Below are 20,362 nucleotides of genomic sequence, written 5' to 3'. Positions count from 1 at the left end.
GTCAACCGAAATGTCTATCAGTGACAGACTGGATTAAGAAAATGTGGCACATATACACCATGGAATACTATGCAGCCATAAAAAAGGATGAGTTCTTGTCCTTTGTAGGGACATGGATGCAGCTGGAAACCATCATTCTCAGCAAACTATTGCAAGAACAGAAAACCAAATACCGCATGTTCTCACTCATAGTTGGGAACTGAACAATGAGATCACTTGGACTCAGGAAGGGGAACATCACACACTGGGGCCTATCACGGGGAGGGGAAGGGGGGAGGGATTGCATTGGGAGTTATACCTGATGTAAATGACGAGTTGATGGGTGCTGACGAGTTGATGGGTGCAGCACACCAACATGGCACAAGTATACATATGTAACAAACCTGCACGTTATGCACACGTACCCTAGAACTTAAAGTATAATAATAAAAATTAAAAAATAAAAAAAAGAAAATTATTTTCTTGAAAAATATTGAATATTGGCCCCCACTCTCTTCTGGCTTGGAGAGTTTCTGCCGAGATTTCTGCTCTTAGTCTGATGGGCTTTCCTTTGTGCTTAAACCGACCTTTCTCTCTGGTTGCCCTTAACATTTTTTCCTTTATTTCAACTTTGGTGAATCTGACAATCATGTGTCTTGGAGTTGCTCTTCTTGAGGAGCATCTTTGTGGTGTTCTCTGTATTTCCTCAGTTTGAATGTTGGCCTGCCTTACTAGGTTGGCGAAGTTCTCCTGGATGATATCCCGCAGATTGTTTTCCAACTTGATTCCATTTTCCCCATCACTTTCAGGCACACCAATCAGACATAGATTTGGTCTTTTCACATAAAGACCATATTTCTTGGAGGCTTTGTTCATTTCTTTTTACTCTTTTTTCTCTTCATTCTCTTCTCACTTTATTTCATTCATTTGTTCTTCAATTGCTGATACTCTTTCTTCCAGTTGATTGAGTCAGTTACTAAAGCTTGTGCATTTGTCACATAGTTCTCGTGTTATGGTTTTCATCTGTATCAGTTCTTTTAAGGTCTTCTCTGCATTGATTATTCTAGTTATCCATTCATCCATTCTTTTTTCAAGGTTTTTACTTTCTTTACACTGGTTACGTAGTTCCTCCTTTAGCTCTGAGAAGTTTGATCGACTGAAGTCTTCTCTCAATTCATCATAGTCATTCTTCATCCAGCTTTGTTCCATTGATGGCAATACTACTCATCTTAAAATATCAAAAGGAAGAGGGACTTTCCATACAATTTCACTATGTAATAGTTTCTTTAGTAGCAGTTAAAACAATACAATCCTGTTCAAAATGAAGCGAAATTATTCTGAGTATGTGCAAAACAGCACTCAGAATACTGTCAGTGGACTTCTTCATGTTCTTGTGTTTATGTACAATGTGTGAAATATAGTTAAGCTGAGTAAATATTTTTGTATAAACTATGAATTATAACAACAAATTTCAATATAAGTTCAACAAATTTCAATACAAGCTCACATGGATTTACATCATTTTGTGTTTTCTGAATTGTTTTCTTCATTTCCACAAAATATTTCTAACCATTAACTGGGTGGTAAGTCTCTGAAAAACAAATTTTTATTTGACAAAGTAAATTTTGAAATTTTTTTATTTTTATTTTTATTTTTTGGTCACAGGAAGAAAGAAATCTTGCATCATAACCTTTCTTCCTGGAATAAGCTGAAGTAATCTCATCTATCAGATTTTCCAGCTTCAAATCTCAGATATAACTAATCAGTTTTTCCCTTCTTTCCTTTTCTAGTAAACTTCCAGAAACAAAACAGACAACATTTCATGATGATAAATATCACAGTTGCCACACAGGCCAGCAGGAACCCAATCACATCCAAAGAGTGGTACTGGAACCAGGTGAGGTCATGAGCTGCAGGCCGAAGGTGTTTAGCTCCTTTATGGCGCATGACAAATTCAATCCAGAAGACTGCTCGATCCAGGGGCTTTACCGGTTGATCATGTTGAATTCTTGATAATTTCATAACATTCTCTTTATATCTGAAGGATAAAAATAAAAATACTAATTTAGCAGGAAGAGACGTTTACAAAACCCCTCAGACACCGAGTTAAAGAAGGAAGGGGTTTATTCATTTGGGAGCATCAGCAAGGCTCCTGTCTCAAGAGCTGAGCTCCCCAAGTGAGCTTTCCCTTTTAAGGGCTCACAACTCTACACGGGTCCACATGAGAGGGTCGTGATCGATTGAGCAAGCAGTGGGTACGTGCCTGTGAGCTGCATGCACCAGTAATCAGAATGGAACAGAAGAGGACAGGGATTTTTGCTACGCTTTTCCATAAGATGCCTGTAATCTACAGATAAGATAACCAGTTAGGTTAGGGGTCGTTCTTTAACTACCAGGCCCAGAGTGTGGCACCAGGCTGTCTGCTTGTGGATTTCATTTCTGCATTTTAGTATTTACTTCTTTTTTCTTTAGAGGCAGAAATTGGGCATAAGACAATATGAGGAGTGATCTCCTCCCTTGCTAACACTGAAAGTAAGTTAACTTGCCTGTGCATATCAAGTTTATGAAAAGCTTTTAAAGTGCCAAATAATTCAAAGTAAATGTCAAAGAATTGACATAGAATTTGTGTACTTTAATTTGAGTAATCATAGAAAGTTTGGCTTTTAAATTGGACTTTTCTCATTGACAAATATTTTCTAAAGTAGAAATTGAATATTAGGTGAGAAAGTTCATTTTTTTGAAGCAGAGAAAATATAAGGCATTTTAATTTGCATTTAATTGTTTAATTTATACTTTTTGTGGGTACATATTAAGTGTATATATTTATGGGGTATATGAGTTGTTTTGATACAATGTGAAACTCTCACATCATGGAAAAAAAAATAGGATATTCATCCCTTAAGCATTTATCCTTTGTATTATAAACAATTCAATTGCACTGTTAGTTCTCAAACAGACATACGGAGAACGTGCTCCACATCGTGAACCATTTTAAGTGCTGTAAGAAAGACTGTGAAAATGCAATATGAGAATTATCATCTCTAGGTTCCTAAACAGTAATTGTGTCATGGTGAGTGACATGCCTCATAGCTAGCCATTTTGCTTCTACATTACTCTTTTGTCTCCTACTGTTTCCCACCCTGTAGCCAGGATGATTTTTTGCAATTAATGTCAGTTTATAGCACTCCCCTGATTAAGACTTTTGTCTGACTTCTCATTATTTAAAGAATAAAATCCAACTCTGTTATTTGGTCTACAGAACCCTACATTGTAAGACACTGGCAAGCTCTTTTCCTAACACTTTTCCCCGCACACTGTCTTCTAGATTGGCCTTCTATTTTTTTCTTTAAGCTCCCAAAGGTGTTCTCATCTTAGCACCTTATACATTTTTTCCCTCTCTCCTGCTCTTGGAGTATTCTGTCTTGCTACAACCAAGGCATGCTTCTCTGCCTTTTTGTGGCTTCCTTCTAATGTTACTTCTAAGAGAGGCTTTTATTGACCACACTATGATGGAACCTTTAGGATTTTCTCTATTTTCTGTGCTTATTTTGCTATTTGATTCCTAGAATTGTAAAATGCATTATATCTCATAAAATAAACATTTAAATATTAGATACAAAAGATAAATATACATACACTAAGTGAATAGATCAAAAATGTAAGATCATCTTGAACACTATTTTGAGGTGAAGATATCTACTTACCTACTGTTCAGATTGTGGTATAGGATATTACAACCTGCCTAGAATCATTCTCTTTTTCTGATCCATTTAGTCACTACTTTTGTCCTCCAATTAAGTATTAGCCTGACTTTGAATAGCATACATTAGTTTTGCTTGTTTATGTAATTGAATTATATAATATGTACTCATTAGTGTCTTTTATTAATGTCGCAGTTCTTCTGTAATTCCATTGCTGTGTAGTATTTTGTTGATTTAGAAAACACAAATTATTTCTTCATTTTGTGATTAATACATATTTGGGTTGCTAACAATTTTTAGACACTATTGACAATTCTGTCATAAATATTCTTCTAGATGGTATTAGATTTATATATTTATACATATCTCTTGGGTATATAATTGAGAGTAGAATTGCTGAGATAAAAGTAGATGCATAATTATGATCCACTTCTTGACTTTAACATTTTTTGAAGTGTATTTTTTGATCTTTAAAATTTAAAGATATGTTAGTTATAGTTTTTATAACCTCCCTTACTTCCACTATGCTGCTTCATACAGTTTCTATGACATTGAATCTTATTATATTTACTAAGTCTTGAGTTATTGCCCACCACATATCACTTCAAATAACTATTTGACATCCTCTAAGAAAATGTTTCTTCCAGTTGATATATAATACATATATGTGTATTGTATATGTACATATGTGCATGTGTGTGTATCATTTTATATCATAAGATTCCATTTATTAATTGTGCTCTTCAAATGTTTTATGTCTTTACACATTATTTGCTTTTTTTTAGTCTGTTTTGATTGAGTGAAAGTGTTTGTATAATCACATTTAAATCTACCAGTTTGCTTTATATATATTTTTTCTATTTGTCCAAGTTGGTTTGTGTTTCTTTTCAATTATTTCCTATCTTCTTTAAAGGTATTTTTATCATTCATTAACCTTCTTTTTTGTGATAAAGTAATTTTAATGTATTCCTTTAGATGATACTCTCCTTCTTTAAAAGCATTATTGAGAGTAGTTATAAATGCTGAATTGATGATAGCTGGATGCTGCAAGGAATTTTGCACATTGATATCTTTGGGTGTGAAAAAATCAATTATTAAAAATTTAACTTAAAATTGTATTTTTTGTGTTTCAAAGACCATCATCAGAAAGGAAAATTTAGTGTACCCAGAATAGGACAAAACTTTTAAAAATTATATATCTGACATGACCCATAATATATAAATAGTTCTTAAAACTTAATAATAAGACAAATAGCAAAGTTTAAAAATGTTCCAAGGACTGTAGTACACATGTTTTCAAAGAAGATACACGAATGATCAGTAAGCACACACAGGGATTCTCAAAGTCTTTAGCTGTAATGAAAATGCAATCTGAGACTGGGATGAGAGATCATTTTACACCCACTAAGAAGGCTTTCACAAAAAGACAGATAATAATACGTTTGGCAAAAGTATGGAGGAATTGTAATCACGTTGTACTGCTGGTGGTAGTGATGAATGAAACAAGTACTTTGGAAGACAGTTTGGTAGTTCTTCATAAACATATGGTTCCCACATGAGCCAGCAATTCCACTTGTAGTATCAATCCAAAAGGAAGGAAAACAGGTTTATGCAAAAACTTGTGTAGCAATATCCCTAGTAACCACAATTGGAAACAATCAAAGGCCAATGAACTGAGAAGTTAACAACTAAAATATGATGTATCCTTACTAAAAAATATTAAACTGCTATAAAAAGAAATGAAGTATTAAAATGCACAACAACATGAATAAAACTAACACCATAAAAAACAACAAAAAATTAAGCTAGGTGAAATGTCATTTACACAGCACCATAAACTGTATAATTCCATTTATATGAAATTTTTCTAGAGAGAATAATCTCTAGAGAAAGAAAACAAATTAGTGTTAGACTAAGGCAGAATGGTCATAGGAAGTGACTTCTGTGTCATTGTAGTTTCTTTTGTGCTGATAAAAAATGTTCTAAAATTATGGGATAATGATGGCTTCATGGCTCTGTAAACATAGTAAATATATTTGGAGTTTATACCACAAAGAGGAGGATTTTACAGTATCAAAATTAAATCTCATTTTCAAGTCCATTACAATAATGATAATAAAAGTTAATTTTTCAGCAGGAAAATCATCATGTTCTGAGGCATTTTAGATATTTAATTAAAATATTTATTATATTATTTCATTTATTCTTCCTTTCTATTATGGATTCATTATGTTAAAATCTTAAGAAATGTATTTTTACAAAAAAAAAGAAATGTATTTTTTATATTATCTATATCATTTTAAAAGTATTTTTGTGTAGAAAATTGTTTCACTAACTGGCTATTCATTAGACATACGGGTTTCAAACACAATTTTTAAATAACTGATAAAAAATAAAAGCAGATTTCAGATTGGTTAAATCACTTAAATTCTTTCAGAATTACTCTCTTATAAAAAGGATGAAACTCATACTCACTATTGACAAGAGAAGCTATCTATAAATACCACCTAGTGAAAAATATTGTTCTACTCACAAAGGATCATTAATTACTGTCTTCAGTGCATTCGCCAAGTCTGTACTCGACATTGTGTCGAAGTCCAATCTAACAGCTGCTCCTTTGGTCTTCATGTGAGCAATGTTATCAGGTTGATCGGCAAACAATGGAATGCCCACCATAGGGACCCCATGGTAGATTGCCTCGTAGATGCCATTGGCTCCACCATGAGTTATAAAAGCTCTGGTTTTTGGATGACCTAGGATTGGATGAATTTTAGAAAAAATATTCATAGGAATACAATGAGATGCACAATGAAAGGCTCTGAAAGTGACAATGTTTTCTAGATAACACATTGAACTAATTTGCTATTGCTTTTCAGACTTCAGAGGAAAAAACACGTACTTGTGCTGGGTATGCAAGTGAAGGCTGCATGGTGTGTATGACTTCAGACTGCAAAATAATACAAGATTTCCAGTTGGACTAATGAAAAAGTGTGATCTAGAGTTTTAAAATGAGCAATAAAGAAGACAGCAAAGAGATGGGCATGAAGTGAATTGCTGTTTTAAGTGCAGTCACAGAGTGTGGATAGGTGGGGTGTGCAAGGCAGCAGGCAATGGGTTGGTGGTGGTGCTAGGATTGAGGAAGGACAGGTCACACTTCATCATGACCTGTCATCACTTTATGATTAAGATTAGCAATTTAATCCTTCAGAAAATACAGAATCACTGGTGATAGAAGAGCTATTATTTTTGGTGGCACTTGAAATAACCCTGCAGGAGAGGAAACAACAGGTGTAAAGCTGTAGAAATAGGAGACAGAGAGACAGCTCAGGAAGTTATTGAAAAGTTCTGTGAGATGTAGTAACACCTGAAATAAAGATTCTTGCTGATTCTGACCATAAAGAATGTGAGTGTATGTCATAAAATGCCAATAATTATAGCGTATTTTTTTCCTCTAGGACTGATAAATAAATATAAAGAAGTTACATTTTCTTTTTCCTTAACAAATATTCAAAAAGCTTGTTTCATGATTAACTATTAACACTCTAATGTGCTGTTACTAATATATCCAATATTTATTCACCAGAGTCTTACCTAGAAGGTCATTCTGGGGTATCCACTTATAGAGTCGAGTATTGAGGCCTAAGGTATCCGGTTTTTTCCCATCAAATCTCCACAGAACCTGTTGCAGTAAAGAAAATATCTTATTCCATGAGTGGAATTCAAAAGGTATAGAATGTTAGAAGTGTAAAAAGATAGGAATGAGATCAAGGGATGTTAGTACATCAGAACTACTCAAAGACTGATGTAAATAGAATACTCACATTTAATTTTCTCAACTTTTATAATTAGCTAGGCACATAAGGAAATCATGATTTTCCAAAATAGTACCTTAGAAAAAATTGGATTATCAATGAAAAGTTCAAGTATTTAAAAAAATTTTTACACTTTTTAAAAGAAAACCTACGTGCAGCCAGCCATCATATGAAAAAAAAAAAAAAAAAAAGCTTAACATCACAGATCATTAGAGAAATTCGAATCAAAACCATGATAAGATAGCATCTCACACCAGTCAGAATATCATGATGTGGGTAAGGTTGTACAGAAAAGGCTTGCTTATACTCTGTTGGTTGGAATGTAAGTTAGTTCATCCATTGTGGAAGACAGTGGCAATTCTGCAAAAACCAAGAGGGGAAAATACCATGAAACCCAGCAATCCCATTACTGGATATGTAACAAAAAGACCGTAAATTGTTCTTTTATAATGACCCATGCACAGATATATTAATTGTAGTACCATTCACAATAGCAAGGACATGGAATCACCCTAAATGCCCATTGATTATGGGCTGAATAAAGAAAATATGGTACATATACACTACTGAATATTATGCAGCCATAAAAAAAGAACAAAATTTTGTATTTTGCAGGGATATAGATGGAGCTGGAGACCATTATCCTTAGCAAACTAGCAAAGGGATGGAAATAAAAATATGGCATATCCTCACTTATAAGTGGAAGGTGAAAGATGACAACATGTGGACATATAGACAGGAACAACATACACTGCTGTGTATTGGAGGGTGGAGGGTGGGAGGGGAACGAGGATCAGGAAAAATAATTAACTGATATTAGTCTGAGTATCTGGGTGACGATATGATCAGTACAATAAACCCCCATGACAAAGTTTACCTATGTAAAAAAACTGCACACATACCCTTGAACTTAAAAGCTAAAAATAAAACTTAAATTAATTTTTAAAAATAAAAATATTCTAAGAAATGTATAAAAAATTTTAACTATTCATTATAATTCTAGTGTAAAAAGCTAACAATTTCATAATGGCCTGCGTGCTTCTTTTCTTTTATGTATTTTATATTAGTTTTCATCTTCCAAATTTAATTTGAATGTATTCATTTCTTTTTGAGTAATTTGACAAGTAGTTCACATGTACCTACTTGTGTATAGGTTAGAGCCCGTTGTCCCTTGATTGACAAAATAGCGAGAACATAAATAAGCTACTTATAAGAAAGAGATTAATGCTGCAAAGGTAGTATGTATAATTCATTGGAATTATAAATTATCAAGCTCTACTTCCAAAATAAATTTCAAGTGACCATTTTTGACACAAATTCAGAGTATTATCAGTATTTCTAACTTTGGATACTTTTTGGCATAGAAATGAGGAACCTGTTGGTATCATGAATAAAAATACAGCTATGGAATAAACTCAAAATTGTGTTTTGCTCAATTTGGTCAACTGATTATTAACACCGAGACAACGTGCCACAAAGCTTTGACAACAGTGATCAATATGTTCTGCTATAGCCAAGACATTTTATGTTTAAGTTACTAATTTTGAAACTCCCAAGCAATCCTCATAAACTGAACAATAATTTACAGTGTTTAACTTTTATTTGCTACATCAGTGTTAAAGTAACTCAGGTTTCAGCAAAAGGTTGGAAGAGGTCATTACAGAAAGCTTTATCAGGCAGGAAATTAGAAGGTAATTGACAAATACACAAAGGTCACTGGCTTATTCTATATAGAAGAAAATAAATTTCTACTATAATTTATAGAGTGGGCATCTGAACTTGTTTCTGTGCCTGGCTTCCTTCTGTTTGACTCCTTTCTATGTTTTCTTCTGCTTCCTCCATTGAGAGGAGTTGTTAATCTGATAGTGCAGAGTCCTTGTCGGGCCACATTTTATACTGCGCAGAGTCCACCTTCAGGGCAGGATCCATCTCCACCCTTTCTCTTTCATCTTCCTGCTTCAGACATTGGCTGGGTGCAGTCCGGCAGGGCTGGCTACTTTTTCTCTTTCTCTAAATCTATCTGGCTGTGTGGATACTTGGACAAGTTGTCTGTCAGCCTAGGCTGTTCTTTCTCTGAATAGTACCCTGAACATTACTCAGATACACTTCTTACAGTGATTCTCCTGCCCCAGCCTCCCAAGTAGCTGCGATCACAGGTGCATGCCAACATGCCTGGGTAATTTTTTGTATCTTTAGAAGAGATAGGGTTACACCATGTTGGCCAAGTTGGTCTCGAACTCCTGACCTTGTGATCCACCCGCCTTGGTCTCCCAAAGTGCTGGGATTACTGGCGTGAGCTGCCATGTCTGGCCTATAGTTTACACTTTTAATCACAGGATTGGAATTCATTTTCCTTACTCCCCTGCTCCCCACATGTGGCAGTTATTATTCCTAAATTAACGACATTCAATCATGTTGTACTACCACAGATCTTTAAATAAAGTATATACCGCATAATTACTAACAGAGCCAATCTTCTCCATTTGTTGTCAGGTATTTTATATAAGCATCTGACTTAAAGTGCAAATAGAAATATTACATTCCATAATTGTAAACATTCACCAAGAGCTTCCAGAGTACAATAAGTAATAGAGGTGGCCCAAAAATCAGTCAAGTGTTCTTCACTCATTGGATACTGCTGAGATTAGGAAAACTGTTCTGAAGAAAATGATCATAAGTCTTACTTGTATTTCTACAAGGATGCAGTTCTGTATACACATTTTTTATGAAAACACCTGAAAGTCATTCTAAAGACTACATTAAGCACCATTTTCACTTACCTGAAATATATTGAGTTAAATTCAGCAATATGTATGAGTGTTAATATCAGAAATTAAAAATTACTGTGGGTCTCAAGTTGCCTTTGGTGGATACATATGGAGTAGTGAGTTCCCACTGATGCTAATGGGAACCACTCATGCATACCAAGGGTAGAAACCCCCCCAGGGCCACATGCAACCTCTAAGTCTGAGGCACAACTATGACTTCTGTCGGTGGATGCTATACAAGCACATTTAAGGTTATGTTCAGCTATAAAGAGTTCAATCTACTCTTTAATATTCTTTCTATGTAGATCACATACACAATTCAGAATTTTATGGGACAGGAGGTGAGGGACAGGAGGTGAAAAGTCTCCATACACTTTTTAAATACCTTTCTCCACACAATTTAATGTCCGCATATTTACATAGGGGAATGTTCATACTTAACAACAATTTTTTTTTTTTAATGCAACCACAATTTTCAAACTTATCACTGTTTCTACAGGAATATCCTTGTTCTGATTTTTCACCTTTTGGCCAACTTCACATTTGTCAGAAGTTTCTATAATTGGATTACTTACAAACTTTAACAGCCTCTTTCAGTAGTTTTCCACACCAGTAAGACACTTCATGTTACCTTTTGTGGAATCTGGGCAAGGGCTGATGCAATTACGTTGGCCCTTTCTTCTTTTATGTTAGTGACCATTGACCCCAGAGAAAACACCACAACACCGTTTTCTCCAGAGCTCTGTACAAACTCTTCCATTTCCTGTGAAAAAAGGATAGCAATCACCGGGGCATCCAACATATGGTGGGAACCCAATGAAAGGTGAAAGCTGACACCTTGGAGGAAAGGTTGTTACTATTATCTGTGAACTCTCAACATGAATAAAGAAGATATCATTTTCAAAAAAAAAAAAAAAGAGTAACAGTACAGCAGGCACTACTGAAAGAATTGGGACAAATTACTAAAGAGAGAAAATCAGGTATTTTGAGTAATCATTGGAGTAAATAATATTTTTTAACTGACTCAATCACTCAGGTTTTTTGCAATTAGATACATAATGTGAGATAGGTGGACTCTGTTAAGGATATTTGTGTAACTATGTGTGAATGTGTATGTATTTGTGTGCATGTGTGTAACGGAGAAAAGAAATGGAGCTATTACATTGTAGTCAGGGAGATAATGTTAAAAATATTACACACACACTCTTCTCTTATAATACTAAAATTACTAATATAGGTTCTTGGAAAGTGGCACCACTCAGCTTTAATTCTATACTGTTGTTCTACTAAATCACTTGTGTTGATTTCAGGCAGGTTTTCTGTAGGATTCTTTTAGTTGGAATCCATTAGTGTTTTCTTCCCTCACTATGAGCTCTGAGGATAAGCTACTCACTGTTGGGATAATTTTATATCTACATTTATGTTTCTCTACAGTGCTTTATACTTCACTTAAAGTTTGTCAGAGTTTTCCGGTAGTTTTTGAAAAGCTAAACAAAAATAAAAGCTTATGGTTAGAACCACTGACATTCTGGAGTTTGGTATTGTAATTTGGAATTTCTGTGAATTAGTCCAGGAGTCTTATTTATAATACAAAATTGTACAGTATGCAGTTACCTAGTTGTCTGATCATATGTTCAGGTTATTGTTTAGGTGGAACACCTATTGACCTGAAATCACACTGTTAAACTGATGTGCTATTTATAACTGCATGTGAGGAACTCTCATCATCACTTTGTTGTGTCTCAGAGGCAGCACTTGCATCAGGATAGAAGAGGCCACCAGACCTTTTTTCAGGGGAGATCTTGTCTCTCTTTTGAGCAGCTCGCTCACACCACATTACACTCCTGGTGAAGATGTGCTTGGCTGCAATCGATTGCGAATTATTCTGACTTGCGTTCTCCAATGTATGCCAATATTTAAACTGAAATACTTTCAGATTTAATCACTGTGGTAAAACTTTTCCTTTTGGTTCTTAACAAAACAAAGAAAAAATGCCCAAATGTTAACTGTGCAGACCACATATTACAGAGCATTTTTAAAATATGATTTTTAATCTTGATGTAAGAGTCATTGTACTGCTATTCTAGGTAATACTTGGGGCATGTAGGTATTGTGTGTGACTGCAGTTGACTGTTATGCACATTTCCTGTAACTGGTGTTCAGTGTTTCACCTCACTAGCTTGATGCCGAGAGCCATTTTTACCCATGCAGTGTTGAAGGAACCTATCCTCTGCTTACAGATTCATCACTGATATGGATTGGTTGTTTCTTCTTCTGTGATAATGTAATAAAAATAATATAAGATTAATGTAAGAAATTTTATAAAAGCATGAAAATTTTTTTAAGTAAAATTTTTCTAAAATTTCTATGTTGTGATATTATTTATGTAAAATATGTTTTTTCATCATGGCTTTTGTCCTATTTATATAGCTCAATGTATGCATGTGACACTTATTTAGAAAATGTAAATCTTATTGTGTATGCATTTTCCTCCTGCAAAAACTTGTCATCTTGTTACGTTTATCATTTTCTAACTCCCTTTGTTTGTGTTATGGCTGACAGTGTAATTGAATATTTCATTGATAAAATTATTGTAATGCTATTGTATGCACATAGTATAAGTTTTTAATCATTCCTTCATTTAAGATGTTGGACTACTTCCAATGTTAATTTCATGCATATTTTCCATAATGTTGAACAGGTATACCTTGATTAATTTTTTTCTCTGTATGATTTCATGTGAATATAGTATAAAACTTACAGCAATATTCATTTTCAAACACCTGATGCATTTTGTCGTGTCTTATTCTCTTATATAGAAATTATCTGAGAATCTAATATTTAATTGAAATGAAAGCAACCTGGGTTAGCAATTATTTTACATAATAAACAAAGAACTGATCTCACAACCACTGACTTGCATTCAAATCTTTCTGCAAATTAGTAACAATAGCTAATAGTAGTAATTATCACTATTGTACTACTACCCCTCCTTTTTCTTGTCCTTCTACAAGTCCTACTCTCTTCCCCTTCCTACTGACACCATCGGTTTCCCTTAGTGTGAGTGGGGAAATCTTTCAAGAGTAGGGCAGGGTGGCATAGATTTTTCATTAGTCTTACCTCAGCTTTTGCCTCTTGAGAAAGTTATCATATAAAGCCCATGCAATTTGCATTCAACATAGATATTGAGTTTTAACAATGAAATAAAATCTCAGTTTTATGTGGACAAAAATTATATTTTAAGAGATTACTTAATAATGTGATAAAGAATGTTTGCTTTGTACACATGTTTTAAAAGTGTGATATTAATTTACAATATGCAGGTTTATTTTGTTCTTTCATAAAGAATATAATCTTATATGCTGACAGAATTTTTTTGGTATTGAAACTAAGGGCACTATTCAGATACAATAGGTATAAATTATTTGGTCTTTATTATACATGCATTGTTCATTATCTCTGTGCTTCTCTGTCAGGCAGCTATGATGTTAAGACAAGTTGACACAGGGAGTTTTAATGAGTTGCTTGTCATATGTCAAAAATCATCTGCTTTCACAGGGTATGTTTATGCTGTAATATGTAAACCCCTGGGGTCTCAATGAAGAATGATTTAAATGCTTTAGTAAGATCAAGTGAAACTGAGTTTGCAAATATTAAAGGAACACATTTATTTTATTGAGGAAGTGTTTTAAGCTGTGATACTAGTGAAGATCCTTATGACCCATGGGAGAATTTTAGAATTTCAACTAGCTCATTGCTGTGGGAAGTCAGGGACCCCAGACGGAGGGACCGGCTGAAGCCGCGGCAGAAGAACATAAATTGTGAAGATTTCACGGACATTTTTTAGTTCCCCAAATTAATACTTTCATAATTTCTTATGCCTGTCTTTACTGTAATCTCTGAACATAAATTGTGAAGATTTCATGGACACTTATCACTTCCCCAATGAATATCCTTGTGATTTCCTATGCCTGTCTTTACTTTAATCTCTTAATCCCATCATCTTCTTCGTAAACTGAGGAGGACGAATGTCGCCTTAGGACCCTGTGATTGTGTCAACTGCACAAATTGTTTGTAGAGCACGTGTGTTTGAACAGTATGAAATCTGGGCATCTTAAAAAAAGAACAGGATAACAGCGATGTTCAGGGAACAAGAGAGGTAACTTTGAACTGGCCACCAGTGAGTCGGACGGAACAGAGCTATATTTCTCCTCTTTCATAAGCAAATAGGAGAAATATCACTGAATTCTTTTTCTCAGCAAGGGACATCCCTGAGAAACGAATGTGCCCTGAAGGTAGGCCTATAGACAGCCCCTTTTTAAGGCATCCCATGTTTTATGGTCGAAGCCTAAGGGATGAAATAAGCTCCAGTCTCCTATAGTGCTCCCAGACTTACTAGGTGGAGGAAAATTCCCACCTAATAAACTGTGGTCAGACAGGTTATCTGCTCTCAAACCCTGTTTCCTGATAAGACGTTATCAATGACAATGCCTGAAACTTCATTAGGAATTTTAATTTTACCTCATTCGTGGTCCTGTGATCTCACCTTGCCTCCATTTGCTTTGTGATATTTTATTACCTTGTGAAGTATGTGATCTCTGTGACCCACATCCTATTTGTGCACTCCCTCCCCTTTTGAAAATTGATAATAAAAACTTGCTGGTTTTACGGCTCGGGGGACTTCACGGATCCTGACAGCATGTGATGTCTCCCCCAGACACCCAGCTTTAAATTTCTCTCTCGTGCTCTTTCTCTTTATTTCTCAACCCAGCCAGACACTTAGGAAGTAGAAAAGAACCCACATTAACCATCAGAAGCAGGTTCTCCCGATAGCTCATCTTACTGTCAAAACTGATAAGTCTACTTTTAATCAAGTCCATAGGGTGTCTGTCAACTATGACTTTGCAAGATAATATAATTTTGATGTGCTGAAAAATCTGGCTCTATTAAATGAAGAATGATATCTCAAGTGACCTGCACATGTTAAGTAATTAGTAGTATTAGTAATAATAACAAAATAACAATAACTGCAAAATAAATAATATTTCTGAGTAACTGACTACAGGCTAGAGACACTTCAAGTGTTTTGTCTGTGTTAATATTTTTCCACACAACACAACATAAAGTTGTCACTATTTTTGTAAATGTAGGTATCATTATTTCTATCAACATACTAGTCCACTTTTCCATCATCTGTTACCTGAATCCATGCAAAATTTCCTGAATGGTTGACTCTTTATTTTGGCCCTCCTGCAATTTAATCATTGAATATCTTGAAAGCTCTTCTTAAAGAAGAGAATCTTTTCATATATCTTTCTTTCTTAACTCTTTTTCATAGTTTTTTAATGTGCTTAATAAATATTTCAACTCCTAATATGTATCTGGCTCTAATTTGCCTCTCAGCATCATCTGATTCTTAATCTCTCCCTGCAAATTAAACCTGAGGACTTGAGAACTAACCTGACGACTTTACCTGCTTTCCTTCTTTTGTCTGTCTCTCCCTGTCATTCTTTTACTTATTCCTGCATATTGTTCAGCTCTCATTTTAGTAATCAGTGACTCCAGGATACTTTCTATTATCTCCACTGATGCTTTCTTGACATTGGGTTTTTCCTTGAGATAATAGATTTTATATAATTTTTATTACTTGCACATATTCTATCTTTTGAAGTAGAATGTAAGGTATGTGGGCACAGAAACTGTGTCCATTTTTTTTTTCACTGAAAATTCTGCACTTACCTGTGTTTTGTGCTAATCCCTTTGTAAATATTATTTGAACAAATGATCAATACCTTCTTAGGTGTTAAATAATGAAGACTTTAATTTAACCAACTCTATTTTTGAAGTCTCCTTAGTATTCCCCTCTATTAGTAGTACTCATAAAACTCACATACGTGTGATAGTATCACTATGTACATGAATTCTAATTGATATCTGCTTTACCCCACCCACTTCCCATCTTTCTTTCAGTGTAAGTCAAACACTCTGAATGAATATTGTAGAATCATTTCTACTGAAAATTCAAAGCCAACAAAATAAAACCAATGACAGTATGTTTACCTTAGGTAGGGGTTTGGCAGGTTTGCAGTGGAGTCCTCCAACAAAATCAACATTTGGTAACAGTGGATGTGGAAACTGAAAATTCCAGGATTTTCGAATAAGCCATATGTCAGCTTTCCCCATTGTCTCAATTAATGTAGTGGGTCTTCCTGACAAGAATAAAAAAAAGAAAAGGTGGATGACACAAGATAATTACATTAAGTAATTTTCTGAAAGGGGTTAGAATAATGAAGGCAAAAATATAGGCAAAGTGTCTGTGCTTTGAAAAATATATACATATGTTCATTTATAGACATAATTTAATTTTATGTATTATTTATTTTGCCCATGTATATTTATAAGCAAGGCAAAGTAGTAGGAGAATTATGAGGTTAAGCTACATCTCCAATGTCACATCAGTATACTCACAATCATAAATAATTATTAAAATAAGCCACAGAGAATGAAACATCAATTTCTTTTCTTTTTAAAGCTTCAATAGTATCATATGGACATTTAAACAACTCTTTGAGCTCCATAGTCAATTAATTTTACTTCACCCATAAAAATAATTTTCTAAGAAATAGTCTAGTTTATACAACTCATTAAGTTAATTCTTTTATCTTTGGTTCTGCAAATGAACTGTGGACTATGTGGAGAGTATGGCTGAAAACTTTGTACTCTTTTAGATTCAAGCTAAGATCTTAATAATATTATCTTTAAGTAAATATATTTGTAAATTATAGCTAGAAATTTTTCAGAAATTATTGAAACAAAGATTTGTACTCAACCTTAATCTGTCTTATATTTTTTAATAAAGAGACATAGTTTGAAAAACAACTATGTAGCTATAACAACCTTCACATTCCAATAAGGTGATTGGACTTTAAATGAGTGGTTTCCAATTCTTTAATGAAAGAGTATAGAAACATTACAAATTTCAAATTATCTTTAATGATTTTTGCATCGGAGATATAGACATTCTCTCTCTCTACTGTGAAGGAAACCTTCGGTTAACATGGGAATATCTTTTGATTTCTATGTAAGAAAACTAAGCTTTACAGAAAAAAATAATTTCTGCAGTTATATAGATAGTTGTAAAAAAATGTGTAACTACTCATTCTAAATCTATGCATTCAGTAAGATGTTATTTGATGGGTTTTACTGTATTTAAGATGAAAAACAATATATACTAAAAAAGATGTGTAATTGCTTAAAGTCTTAGAGGCACTAATACATAGGTTTATGATTTCCTGGGGTGTTCTGTGTGAATGATAGCCACAGGGTTTTAACTGACCCTGTTTTTTTTTTATTTTATTTTTTTTTTTGAGACAGAGTCTCGCTTTGTCATCCAGGCTGGAGTGCAGTGGCCGGATCTCAGCTCACTGCAAGCTCCACCTCCCGGGTTTAGGCCATTCTCCTGCCTCAGCCTCCCAAGTAGCTGGGACTACAGGCGCCTGTCACCTCACCTGGCTAGTTTTTTGTATTTTTTTAGTAGAGACGGGGTTTCACCATGTTAGCCATGATGGTCTCGATCTCCTGACCTTGTGATCCGCCCGTCTCGGCCTCCCAAAGTGCTGGGATTACAGGCTTGAGCCACCGCGCCCGGCTGTCCCTGTAATTTAAGCTTTTCTATAATATTTGTGAGATTGATAGATCATCTTGTATTTTCGTTTTATAAATTCACTTACCAAAACCCCAGTACCCTGACTTTATAGCTTTATATAGGCTCTGCCTCAAAGACACAAATAAGTTACAGATTGAAAAAAAATACTTACCTAGAACTTCACTATAAAACTGATCCCACTTCTTCAAGTCATACATTTGGAAACAAAAGTCAAAAGAAAGCATATAGAGCATATTTTTTACCCTCTGCATGAAAGTCATTTGATCACTTAATTCTGACATAACAACAGGTACGTAGGAGGGAGGGAAAAGAAATCCTCCACATTGCTTTTCAAAAATGTAGCCAGGACTGAAGCGGAGACTGTACACAAGGGGTATGTTAAATAGCTCAGCCAGCAGCTCACTACAGGGAAAAAGAGGATCTGCAAAAACGACGTCAAATCTTGACTCTTGTAATTTCTTCATTAATTTCTTATTTGAAGCCATATCTTTACAGAAATTTCTAATTATGTCACCAAACATCCACATCATTTCTTGCATTTGTGAAAAATATAACCAAAATGTATCTTTTGGAAGTTCTAACCATCTCTTAAGGTCTTGCATGGAGATATTCTCGAACTCAGTTTTAGTTAAAAATGTAGGAAAAACTTCAATTTTAAGAGCGGATGAGTTGTTGGGATCTAAAAGAATGTAAGCTGAAGGTGCCAGTACAGTCACCTCATGACCTCTCTGGACAAGCTCTTCCAGGATTGTCTTCATATTCATCCAATGGCTATATTCTGCCGCCCACACCAGCACCTTTCCACAACTCCCAGAGCTAAAGTAAAAGCTCAGTTGTATTAGCAGAATTACTGAAGTCCATTTCACAGACATCCTGGTGCAAAGCAATGCTTGTTTTCCAGTTGCTGTTCCTTTCTGTCATTTCTCATGGTTATAGCCAAAGATAAATTAGCCAAGAAGTTAAAATGTAACCCTTATACTTCAAAGTACATACAATATCATTAAATCAACATTCCGAGCATGTGGATGGCAAGGAGACAAATGAAGATAAATGACCTGTTTACACAGATATGATTAATTTCCCGTTTATGTTTCTGAGTGCTATCCTTCAGTTAATATCAAGGATCTTGTATGGACATGCCATTTGTCTTATGCAATATATTTTAGAAGAGTGTCCAGAATAGTAGCAGTGAAAAGTCATGTTTCTCCAGCCCATTTAACACAAAACTAAAGATACAATGACAAAATATGGTACATATATTTTTGTACCCTTTGTTGATGTATAATTTAAATATCATACAATGTATCAATTATTGTGTACAATTTACTGTTTCATAGTATATTCACAGAATTGTGCATCTACCACAACAATCTATTTGACAGCCCTTTTATCTCCCCAAAATAAGTCCTATAGCCTTTAGCCTTTTCCTCTCCACCTCTAGTTTCTGCATTTCCCCTGTGCTGGGTAATTGCTAATTGCATTTCTATCTCTATAGATTTACCTATTCTGGATGATTTTTAATACATGGAATCATACAATATGTGGTATTTTGTGACTGGTTTCTGTTATATAACATAATATTTTAAATGTTCACTTATGATATAGCATATACACGTTGATTCTTACAACCATCATGTAAGATATTGAGAGTGTGAAGATGACACTATCTTTATAAACTTTGTGAAAGTAATCAAAGATAAAGAGAGAAAAGGAGAAAAGTAAATCAAGCTTGTAGTACATTCAGCATTAATCATTAGGTTAACTTGTTCTCTGACTCACTTCCTCATAGTTATTTGGCTATTGTCCTAGAATTATGCAGACCTTGTTACGAGATTGTAGTTCCTCTTATCTCTTCTATAGATAATAACTTAAACATTATGAAATGATCAACTTTCCTTCTGAGATATTCCTTCAGGTCCAGCACACTGATAAAACTATTGACTCAGCAAGTCTGAAGGACCTCACTGATGCCAGCTGATCTAGAGGACACCACAAGGAACTGACTCAGCAAATAATATTGTTTCTTGTTCTGATAACTTTGTCCCTATTACCCTGAACAATCAATTACCCAAATTTTCCAGTCCATCACCATCTATGATCTCCTTAAAACCTCCAGCCCAGAGCTCCTTGAGGAGCTGGATTTGAGATTCTCTTCTCATCTCCTTGCTCAGTGCCCTGCAAATATTAAACTCCTTCTTTGCTGTCAAACCTGACGTCTCAGTGTAATTAGACAATTGTTTAACAGTAAGCATATGAACCTGTTCGTCCTATAACAGAACTTCCATGGAAAAAGTAATTGCAAATATAATAAAACTAGAAAGATAACTATAATTAGAGGTGGAACTTAATGATGTAACAGAATTGATGAAATCTCATGATAAAACAAATAAGTGAGGAGTTACTTCTTAGGGAAGAGCAAAGAAACTTGTTTCTTGA

General features: G+C 34.5%; 1 protein-coding gene across 1 annotated transcript; it reads right to left on the bottom strand.

The window, feature by feature from the left end:
* Positions 1-1,487: 1,487 nt before the first annotated feature.
* LOC117085540 (UDP-glucuronosyltransferase 2B9) lies at positions 1,488-18,865 on the bottom strand. The gene is made up of 6 exons (XM_033214535.1): positions 18,078-18,865; positions 16,321-16,469; positions 10,892-11,023; positions 7,272-7,359; positions 6,214-6,433; positions 1,488-2,017 (listed from the first exon to the last, which is right to left on the bottom strand). Exons 1-6 carry the CDS (start codon positions 18,796-18,798, stop codon positions 1,738-1,740), a joined length of 1,590 nt encoding a protein of 529 aa, XP_033070426.1. The 5' UTR covers positions 18,799-18,865; the 3' UTR covers positions 1,488-1,737.
* Between the last annotated feature and the right edge of the window lie 1,497 nt (positions 18,866-20,362).

The sequence above is a fragment of the Trachypithecus francoisi genome, unplaced genomic scaffold, assembly GCF_009764315.1.
Source record: "Trachypithecus francoisi isolate TF-2019V2 unplaced genomic scaffold, Tfra_2.0 Lachesis_group1, whole genome shotgun sequence".
Lineage (NCBI taxonomy): Eukaryota > Metazoa > Chordata > Mammalia > Primates > Cercopithecidae > Trachypithecus > Trachypithecus francoisi.
The sequence above is the reverse complement of the archived record's forward strand: the minus strand, read 5'-3'. Positions and strand labels throughout refer to the sequence as shown.

Excerpts from the sequence above, each read along its gene's own strand:
- LOC117085540 (XM_033214535.1), bottom strand. The coding sequence starts at position 18,798 with ATGTCTGTGAAATGGACTTCAGTAATTCTGCTAATACAACTGAGCTTT. Across the intron at positions 16,470-18,077 it reads GTTTTATAGTGAAGTTCTAG|GAAGACCCACTACATTAATT; the intron begins GTAAGTATTTTT and ends TATTCTTGTCAG. Across the intron at positions 7,360-10,891 it reads TTGCCCAGATTCCACAAAAG|GTTCTGTGGAGATTTGATGG; the intron begins GTAACATGAAGT and ends TTACTGCAACAG.